The following is a 9,921-nucleotide window of genomic DNA, read 5'->3' on the forward strand; positions in this document are numbered from 1 at the left end:
ACCACTGCATGGTGTTTTTGAAGCCCTTGTCTTTATTTTAAAGTTCATCAAGAAATAATACGTTTTAAGTGGCGACATTTGCCGCCTTCTTTCATGACTACTTTGGGATGGCAGCTCCCGACAAGTGTTGAGCTCAGGATGGCAACTTCAGTCATGTGCAGAAGTCGGTGTGGCAACTCCGGTGGGTTTGTAATTGTTATACCTGGCTCTTGTTGAGCAAACGAGTATACCAGATTTGTTGAAAAGTATATAACAGGTATATAACAGGCGATTCCGACCATATAAAGTATATGTATTCTTGATCAGAAACGACGGTTTCGACGGTCGACGTTGCCACGCCCACTCTAACGCCCACAAATCGCCAAAAACTGTCACGCCCGCTAGTAAAAAAAGGTTTAATTTTTTTTATTAAATATATACATGAATAAGTCACATCCCACTCTAACGGCCTTTTAAATATTTGGTGTTTTTTTAAATTCAACCAGTTATTGAAAATGGAATCGTTGTTTTGTTAATTTTTATTATAATGTGATCTTATTTCGGTAGACCACTATTTTAATATATAAGTTCCACTCAACCAGTTGGCACTCAACTGGTGCGCTTCGTCACTACGTGACGAAAACGTGGACTAACGTCTACTGTAATTACTTTCGTCTTCTCCACAGTTTCATTTGCATTGCATTTACAAAATATTAAAACAAAAATTCCTAAGATGCCATTCCCAAACCAAAACTGCAATTAAATTTCATTTAGAAATAAATTCTTTATTATCTTATCGAGTGGGAAACTCGTATGTGTTTTAGATATATCTTAAGTAAAAACCTTATAAAGTACTGGGAACATTTATTACTCCGTGTACGCTGAAATAAGGCGACCCAGGAAGTGTTTAAATCGAAGGCCTGCGATCATTCAAAAATTTAATGCTCGCTCTTCGTCTCTGTTGTTTTAAGTTAGAAATCGAAATCTTTTAGACTTCTAATACGCTTCTTTCTTTTACATGCAACAGCATGTGTTCCCAAAAGCCTAAGCGTCGTGCAAAAGATTTTGGGCAGTGGGAACACTGCAATGGGCGTTTTCCTGTGTGGGTTCGTAAGTGTGTTTGCAGTGCTGATTTCCGCGAAAAGGTCCTTGGGCTGCTGGAACACTTAAACGGCCCGTTTTCTGTGTGCGTTACTATGTGCCGGCTTAGATCCTGAAGATTTGCAAAGAACTTTGAGCAATGGGAACACTTCAGGGGCTTATTTTTGGTGTGCGTTTTCAAGTGAGCGAACAGAGCCGAATGGTCAGTGAAAGTTTTTGGGCACTCATCACACTTAAGTGCCTTTGAGGGGACTAGTGTTTTGTGGGCAGACGTTTTTGAGCCTTGAGAGCATGTTGCGTTCCTTGACAGGTGTCCCTTGAGATACGCATGTAGCGCAAAGTCCTTTAAGCAATGGGAACACCTAAAGGGCGTTTTATCAGTGTGCGTGGCCAAGTGCTGCTTGAGAATTAAAGAACTTAGAAAGCACTTTTGGCAGTATGGGCACTTCAAGGATTCTCTTCTTTCGTGCATCCGTATGTGGGCCTTGAGGTTGTGGGCAACTGAAAAGGACCTTGGACAATGCGAGCACTGGAAGGGTCGTTCTCCTGTGTGGGTTCGCATGTGATTCTGAAGAACAGAGTTGTAGCCAAAGGACTTGGGGCAGAGGGAGCACGTGAAGGGACGTTCTCCTGTGTGTGTTCGCAAATGTACTTTCAGACTCGATTTTATTTGAAAAGATTTCGAGCAGTAAGAACAGCTAAAGCCTGGTTTCTCCTTGGCCTTGATTTCACGTTCGTTAGTATCAGGTTCATTGCCGGAATCGGCGTCGTCGGCACCATCCTGGAGATCCATTTCAGCTGACTTCACTTCTTCTGAGCATCCGGATCCCTTATTTTCACTCTCCTCCTCCCGTACATCCTTGAAGAAGCGGTAGAACTGGTGACTTCTCTCGTACGTTTCTATGATGTCGAATGCGTTCTGCGCATCCTCCAGACAGGACTGGCATATGGTGTTGGGCAGTGGATCGTCCTTCTCAACTTGGCAGCCGGTGCACTTGGATATTATGTACGCAATGGATAGGTCCGGTTCATGGGACGCATCGAAAACACTGGCCATATTTTCGCAGCTGACCAAGCAAACTCGGCATATGAACGATTCCATCGATCTGAAATGACACGAACTGTGTGAATATACGACAGGAACTATGAAAACCAATATAACTATACTAAGAAAGTACTAAAGCACCGAAAGATATTCGCAGAAGCTAATAAGTATTTAATTTGATCCAATAAGATGATACTGCCAAGTAACACAAATTCATATTAAAAATTAATCTGATGCAGACGTGCATCATCTGGTTGTTCCCAGAACTTCGAGTATTGGATTTCTAGAATCTACATGCTGAACGCTAAATATATAGTTACTAATTCTAACTAATATAGTGACTGAGATCTCAACTTGCAAACGGACAGAATGGGCACGACTATATGGTAGTCCTGGAGGACACATACAATTTATAAGTTCAGTGACAAACGTCATCTTTCGGTTGCATAGCATCAAAAAGAAAAACCCTCTGCACTGTTCCTTATATTTAATAATAAAAGAAATTTAATACTTGTGTATTTGTAAACTTGTAAACTTACCTAATTTTCGTGTTTGTTCACGGTGAATGAGTATTGCAAATAGTGGCAAACGGTAAGCACAGGAATTGGCAATGTGTAGCGATGTTGCTTTGACAAGAGTTGAACTCCATCTGAAGTGAAGAGGTAAGTCGTAAGGCTTATATACATACGTGTTCGCAGGTCGTTTGGTGCTGCAAAATGGGCAACATAGCATATTTGACAAAGCTACCTGGGTCAGGTGTTATCAAAAAAGGGCTTTCCAGCAGCTGCACTCATCTTTTTACGATGGGTCCTCCAACTAATCTTAAGATTTTATCCAGATCCCAGCAGGTCAATTTTATATATGCAGGTAAAAGTAACTATATTTAACGAAAAAACCTTTCCTCGGTCGACCCCAAAGTGCAAAATCATTATTGCTAAACTCTAAAAACCAAATGTTTGTAACGACATATACTTATTGGGATGCTGGAAAACAAGGAAAAATTTGTAATACAAAAATGTGGAATAAAATAGAAAAACCTTGCACCCTTATATAAGATGGTACCATTTACCCAATGACCAATGTCCACAATGTCCACCCGCCCACATGGACCACATAGCTGGACATACCTTAATATTTCATAAAACATATTTAATAAATGGCATGGATTCATGGTGTAAACTAAGTATGTATGTATATGTATGTATTATTATGAACTTTGTAAATCAAAAGGAATAAGCGATTTATTTCTTCTATTAGTAATGTGCTAGAATTATTCCTCTAGGAGCACAAATAATTCTCATTGATGACATTAAAACACTCCAACCCCACTAGATAGTAAGCTATAGTCGAGTTAACCTTATTTGAGGTGATGCCCGTGATATGGAACCATTTTCCTTGTATTACCAACTACTAAAAATAAACGTCGTTGATTTGCAAGTAACATTGTTTATTCCGAGTGATATGGTTGATTTTGGAGACTCCTCAGATGAGGATGTTGTGGCACCGCAGGCCCGTTATCATGGGCATCTTCTTGGGTCCGGAGATGAACCTTCCCGCCACCTGGAGGAACTCGCTCTGCCTCCGACAGAACATAGAAGCGTTCTGGCTGAGCTCGACGTTCACGTGGTTCTCGGTCAGGTAGACCTGTCCGTTGATGTGGAAGTGGCTGTTGGTGATGTAGATGTTTTGGGTGGAGGGGGAGTTGCCCTTCTCGGCGTGCAATGAGCCGGAGACCGTACCGGTCAGGGAGTCCGATCGCCGCCACACCACCATTGATTCTTCGGAGGACTTGGCCATTGCCAGCCGGTTTCCGGATCTGACACTCTCATAGCTACTGGAGCTGCTGCTGATCTCCAGCTCGTGCAGAAGTTCGCGCATTTCCAGACACTGCAACTGCAGAATACTGAGTTGCTCCTTCAGATTTCCATTGTGGTCCTGCAGGGATTCCAAGGGATTCGAATCGTTCTGCTGGCTTGGCGCCTTCTGCTCATCAACTGGATCCTGCACTTTGGTAGCAGATTGGGGATAAAGCGCCTTTTTGCTCTTGAAATACCTTTTGGCCTGCAGCTCCGCCAGTTGGAGCAGCTTGGACAGACCAAAGGTCAAGGCAAAGATCACGCCGAAGCTCGTCGCGAACTGGTAGGAGCTGTCGGAGCTACTCTCCTCTGAGGTATTGTGGCACAGCTGCGGCTCAAACGTAATCGCAGGACGCTCTGGACAAGTAAAAAAAGGTAAAAGGTACAACACACATTTGTGGAAAACTTGAAAAAGCGATAAGTATTTGGAACACCAAACTACATACATCGACTTTTCTAGGTCTATACGTCTATACGGACGGAGAAGCGGACATAGCCAGATCCACTTGCTAGTGACCATTATAAAGAGTAATACATATACTTAATATCTGATACCTATTTCATATCTTTAAGCAAATAACGGTTAAAATAATATAGATATTAACTTCTTAAAGAGTGATTTAAAAAGTTTAAGTGTAGCGTCGGATCCACCATTTCTTCTCTTAAGTCAAGCAGCAATGGAGATCCTTACCTGTGTATAATTCGACTCGGAAATCGGAGGAGAGCCGCGTCTGGACCTGGACGAAGTGCTGGAAGCAGAGAACGGCCCAGGCCACGAAGGCCAGGGCAGTCAGGAACAAGAAACTTATGCATTCGAACATTATTCCCGAAATTTTGTTGTGTGCTGACTGATGTGTGTAGTTATAAAAACAGCTTTCGAGCAAGTCGGGCCTCGTGTGGAAAAGTTGAAAGTGAATAAATGAATGAGACACTTAAATCAATGCAAATAAGATTGTAAAAGGATTCTGTTTCTTTCGCTTTCTTTTTAATTTCGGGAAATCTTAAAAAATCTTTCCTGTTAAAAGAGTTTTAATATATTTATTTTAAAGAAGTTTCATAATTTTTGGATGCTTTAAGATATTTGACTTTAAACAATTGTATTCCAAATTAATTTTTCACTGTTGGGTACAACAATGCACATCAATTCTTTATATTTATTTATTAAATTTTGAATTCAATATTGTCTTCGGTATTTGTACGACATTGTACGATGTTCATGCCGACTTGGGGCTGGTCACACTGTGCTAAACAAAGTACGAAACGTGATTTTTCGTTTCAGTAATTTTTTGAAGTAAAGCAGCCCAAATAAAATGGAGATGATGGTATGTTGTGGCTAAAATAAATTACCCGATCCTAATTAATGGACTTGTTAGCACGGAGCGTCGCTGCTGTCGCGGCCAGCGGAGGAATTTGGCAACGACACCCTGGTGGAGGAAATGTGGGCCGCAAAAGCTCTGGAACACGCCGAGGTGCACTTCAATGTGAGTACACTTTCGACGATGTTAAGGAATGGTAGTTGATACTGCTTCATCGGATTCCCGGCAGCTCATCACCAGCGTCCATCCCTCCCAGCTGAAGCTCACGCCCTACGACGACCAGATATACGCCACTTTCCGGCAGGATTTTCCCGATCTTCACGTTGGTCGTCTTACCGATGACATCCTCAAATCCGCCACGGAGAAGCTCAAGTGGCGCCAGTTCGCTGAGAAGTTTAACAAGTTGGACGATTACTCGTATGGCACCCTGATGCGCGCCGATGCCAGCAGGGAATTCTCCCCGGACAACTCCATCTTCGTGTTTCGCGTCCAGTTTCTGGCCATCGAGATTGCCCGGAATCGGGAGGGACTCAACGACGAGGTTTACGAGAAGCACAAGCCCGCCAGAAAGGTCCCCGAGGTGGAACAGTAATTCCTCGCTTTCGCTTAGATTAAGTTGTACAGACTGGATGCATATTTAGATGCAGTTCGTCTATCTACTTTAGTAAACAATCAAATTATTTTTATACAAATAATAAAAATATGACGATCGCCTTAAAATTGTTTCCTACACGTTGCTATTTCTTGACTTTGTAAACTGCTTTCTGTCATTCTGTGCTCGATTTGATCAGTCTTGAGAATACCAATGAGATCCACATCTTGAATAAAGACTAGATTAACATTTGATTAAAGCTGTGTTGTATTAATCTAATGTATACATTTCGAAGATCTGACGATAACATTAAAAATCGGTTTAAAAACATATTAGCTTTTATTGGGAAATCGATTCCATTTAATCTGTGAACAACAATAAACCCATGGTTTTATGTTAGAATATTGTCTCCTAAAGTTTATATTGTATATATTAAATATATATTTTATGGGATTTGCCTAGTTGCTACGTGTATTGCCCGCACTTGGTCCATCTTCAGTCTTGCTTTTGGGCGGTCTAGCGAATCTGCTTGCCCCCTGTTCTCTTCAACACCGCCTACAGTCCACTTGTGTTGCTGGTCATCAGTATGAACGGAATAAGAGCATCCATCTGCATCTGCCCCACCAAGTTGGCGAAGAACAGCTCCTCCATGGCCTCTGCGTCCAGGCTGCTCAGCGGAAGGAGCCGAGCCACCAGAACATTAAAGCGCTCCTCGCCGCCCCCGATACCACCCTGCCTTCTCAAACTTGACAGAGCGTAGAGTTGGACTCTGCGGACGTAGCCTCGCAACGACCGCTCCTTGCGCTGCTGCAAGAGCGTTGGATTGAAGAGCAAGATCAGACGCAGCAAGCCAAACTCCATATCAGTAACCTCCAGTGACTGGAGCTCCTGGACAAAGTCGTGCAGGGTCCTGGTGAGATTGGCCATCTTGGAGATCTTCAGCGGTTCGATCTTATCGATGTCCGCTAGCTGACGAGTGCTTTGAATAAACTGCCCGATAATGGTGGGCACCGAAAGCTGACCCTGACACTGCGCCAAAGCTATAGCCATTAATGCTGGCCACACTCCTCTCAGGAGTTTCACCTGGGTATGGGCTTCCAATTGCTCGAAAACTGGAACCTTTCGAAGGGTATGGATGGTGAGAAAGATGATTCGCGAGCCCGTCTCACACACATAATGGATATTTAAATACGAGTGGACCAAAGTAGGCGGTTGCACATGAAAGGCACAATGCACATCAGTGAGAAGATCCTGTTCAAAGACCGCCTCATTGATAGCAAAATCGCTTCCGCCGCTTCGGTTGCCACCGCACTCAAAGTCTAGTTCCATGTGGTCCAGTTCCGCGTCTACGGCATCCTCGGTGCCACTGTCCTCCGCCTCTGAATCGCACTCGGGCTTCACACTCAGATTACCACTTCGCTCCAGTTGGTTTTGGATGGGCTGCAGGATCTGCAGTCCCTTGTGGATGACCCGCATGTCCAGTGAACTCTGAATAAGCCCCATTGTCGAGGTGGTGGGCAGAGCGGTGGGTGCTTCTCCGGCATTAAAGTTCAGGTGCTGCGAGTTGTTGTTGCTGGCGCTGTTGGCGAGCAACTGTAAGCACAGCGTGCTGCTGTTGTCCATTGAGTCGTCCTCGTCATCCTCGGGATCTGCCTTCGGAATATCTGGAGAATAGCTGCCACTCTGTTGTTGCTGCTGCTGCTGTTGTTGCTGCTGCTGTTGTTGGGTAGCGAACACTGCAAAGTCAAAAGGAGATTATAAATGATGAATTCTTTTAAAATAACTTATTCATGGCAGTTATGTATATATGACCAATCAGAATGTAAATCAAAGTTGAACTTACTCAATGTCTGCGTTAGTTCTGCGAAATTCAGCCCCATCGGGAATATATTCTCATTCAAATTGAAGGCCGTTGCTGGCGCACTGTGTACTGGAGGCGTGGCCGCGGATTCGGCCTTCACACTGTGCCCCTTGCCACGCCCCTGCTGATAGCCGGACTTGCCGGATAGGTAGGTGGACGAGCCGTTACCGCCGCCAGAAGTGGATGAGCCACCGGCAGCGGCGATGATCCCCTCCTTCCTGTCCACAATCGGTTTCCTCTCGTGCTGCACAGCTGTGAACCAGAGTTGAGGAGAACGGAAGGCAATTAATTAGAGCAAGAAGTGAGATGAGGATGCGGTTTCATGATTTTCAAGGCGAGGTGATGGTGAGTAAGTGGGTGAATTGGTTACTGTGTGTGCAGGTTGGGAATCTTTTGTGCCCCCGCCGCTGCAGTTTTAAGATGTGCAAGTTACTGATGTGGATATTCACGTTACAGAAGCGAACACTGAGATGCAATTAGATTCACGTGTTTACTTGGTGTAAAATGCACATGATTTACAGACGAAAATTTAATAACTTTTAAGACTAGAATATGCTATTTATCTTTCAGACCAATTCGAATTGGAGATTATCAAAACAGTTCTTGATTAAGCTATGGGAAACTGAGTATTTGTCAATACAATACGCTTCATTACTTGCCAGAGTGCTACATATATGATATCCCCTAAAGTCTACAATGTAATTCTGCTAAAGCCTGCTGGGGCACGTAGACTCTGGCCAGGCCAGAGATTGGTTATAGCTTGAGACGACGACTTAAACGAAAATTACAATCACTTCGCATGCCGCTGGCCAGGCACTTCTGTAGTCGACAGAACTGGCACCGATTCCTGTGGTGCTTGGTGACCTCGCAGTTCATGGCCCCGCGACACTGGTAGCCCAGCTGCTTCCGGATCGAACGCTTGAAGAATCCCTTGCAGCCCTCGCAGCTAATGGCTCCGTAGTGCCGCCCGGAGGCGCGGTCCCCGCACACCAAACACAGCTCCACGCTCAGCGTTGCCGATGCCCCAGCTCCCATTCCCACGCCGCTTCCTGGCAGCGGAGTGCCGCCTGAGGCACTGCCTCCTCCGATCAAGGGCATCGCTCGGTTTTCTGCAAGGTTAGAGGGCAATGGTAACAGTCGCGTTAGAATGGGCTCCAAGGTGGCATGGCTCGGGTGACTGGACTCACCTTCGCTTTTGATGAACGTCTCAACCTTAACGCCGTCCATTGTCGCCACAGCGGGCGGCTAAAAAATAGTCGTCGGCTGTATAAATAACTGAAACCAAAACATCTTCACACATGTAATTTAAAATTTACTTGCAATATAAAGTAGAGAACAGATACATGTGGAGTGTGTCTAGAATAAAGGAATTACGAGCCGAAAAGAGAGGTATAAGGTGCTTAATTCCATCACAAAATACATTTATGTAGTAGATAATATATAAATTATAATCGATATTTTCAAAAAATAAATCATTCAATTTTCCGCAATATAAAACACCGATGCTGCTCCCAACAAAAGTGCTACTATTTTGGACGCTGCTGTAGGTGCTGGCTACGTTAGCTATTTTAATAGAACCTGTTTAGGATGCATCTGTGTGGGTGCATGTGATGTGAATGAATTGGTCTTGCTTACTTGGCTCTTTGAAAATTCTTATTGGACGTCTGTTATCACCATTCTTGAGCTTTTAAAAACATATATTTTTCGAGGCACTTGGTTAAAGTTATGTTACTCTCGATCAGTTACGCTATTTTCAGGCACTTTGTGCGTATTTTGAACCTTTTCTAACTCAATAAAATCTCCTTGTTCCAATTCACTTGCGAGCAGTGTGACCGCTGATGGGCTCTTTCAACATACCATCCGGTCTAATATACTAAAAAAATGCAGCTCATTGTCCAAATATACCAAAACACCTGTAGAGCTACAGTTCGTCGAAATTTTAATTTTTAACTTATAACAATTAAATCATCGATAAATATTTAAGGCATAAATGGATGATAATATAATTACTAATATCAATAATAAATAACATGGACGAGTCTACGGTAAAAATTAGAGTCAAGCTTAATTAATTAACACAAATTGTAATTTTCATAAGAAGCATAAAATTAAATGAATTACTTTGAGTTACCTTGGTATTTGATTAATGGATAAACCTATCTCAATTTTTT

The 9,921-nt window shown here is 43.3% G+C and overlaps 4 protein-coding genes across 6 annotated transcripts; 1 reads left to right on the forward strand and 3 right to left on the reverse strand.

Annotated features, from left to right (window-relative positions):
• Nucleotides 1-743: 743 nt before the first annotated feature.
• On the reverse strand, nt 744-2,787 carry LOC6616450 (zinc finger protein 160). The gene is made up of 2 exons (XM_032718597.1): nt 2,665-2,787; nt 744-2,186 (listed from the first exon to the last, which is right to left on the reverse strand). The coding sequence occupies exon 2, from the start codon at nt 2,180-2,182 to the stop codon at nt 968-970; it is 1,215 nt and encodes a 404-aa protein (XP_032574488.1). The 5' UTR covers nt 2,183-2,186; nt 2,665-2,787; the 3' UTR covers nt 744-967.
• Nucleotides 2,788-3,551: 764 nt separating this feature from the next.
• LOC6616451 lies at nt 3,552-4,905 on the reverse strand. The gene is made up of 2 exons (XM_002040776.2): nt 4,673-4,905; nt 3,552-4,338 (listed from the first exon to the last, which is right to left on the reverse strand). The coding sequence occupies exons 1-2, from the start codon at nt 4,800-4,802 to the stop codon at nt 3,608-3,610; spliced, it is 861 nt and encodes a 286-aa protein (XP_002040812.1). The 5' UTR covers nt 4,803-4,905; the 3' UTR covers nt 3,552-3,607.
• A 294-nt stretch (nt 4,906-5,199) lies between these two features.
• Nucleotides 5,200-6,143, forward strand: LOC6616452 (protein PBDC1). The gene is made up of 3 exons (XM_002040777.2): nt 5,200-5,303; nt 5,355-5,462; nt 5,527-6,143. Exons 1-3 carry the CDS (start codon nt 5,292-5,294, stop codon nt 5,887-5,889), a joined length of 483 nt encoding a protein of 160 aa, XP_002040813.1. The 5' UTR covers nt 5,200-5,291; the 3' UTR covers nt 5,890-6,143.
• A 66-nt stretch (nt 6,144-6,209) lies between these two features.
• Nucleotides 6,210-9,591, reverse strand: LOC6616453 (nuclear hormone receptor HR78). Of its 3 annotated transcripts, none has more exons than XM_002040778.2 (5): nt 9,386-9,591; nt 8,938-9,025; nt 8,545-8,859; nt 7,733-8,002; nt 6,210-7,625 (listed from the first exon to the last, which is right to left on the reverse strand). In XM_002040778.2, exons 2-5 carry the CDS (start codon nt 8,975-8,977, stop codon nt 6,445-6,447), a joined length of 1,806 nt encoding a protein of 601 aa, XP_002040814.1. In that variant the 5' UTR covers nt 8,978-9,025; nt 9,386-9,591; the 3' UTR covers nt 6,210-6,444. The 3 variants fall into 3 exon arrangements, with proteins under 3 accessions (XP_002040814.1, XP_032574322.1, XP_032574323.1); XM_032718431.1 differs by having other exon boundaries at nt 8,539-8,859; nt 9,386-9,590; XM_032718432.1 differs by having other exon boundaries at nt 8,539-8,859; nt 8,938-9,040; nt 9,386-9,590.
• Between the last annotated feature and the right edge of the window lie 330 nt (nt 9,592-9,921).

Source organism: Drosophila sechellia, chromosome 3L, assembly GCF_004382195.2.
Source record: "Drosophila sechellia strain sech25 chromosome 3L, ASM438219v1, whole genome shotgun sequence".
NCBI lineage: Eukaryota > Metazoa > Arthropoda > Insecta > Diptera > Drosophilidae > Drosophila > Drosophila sechellia.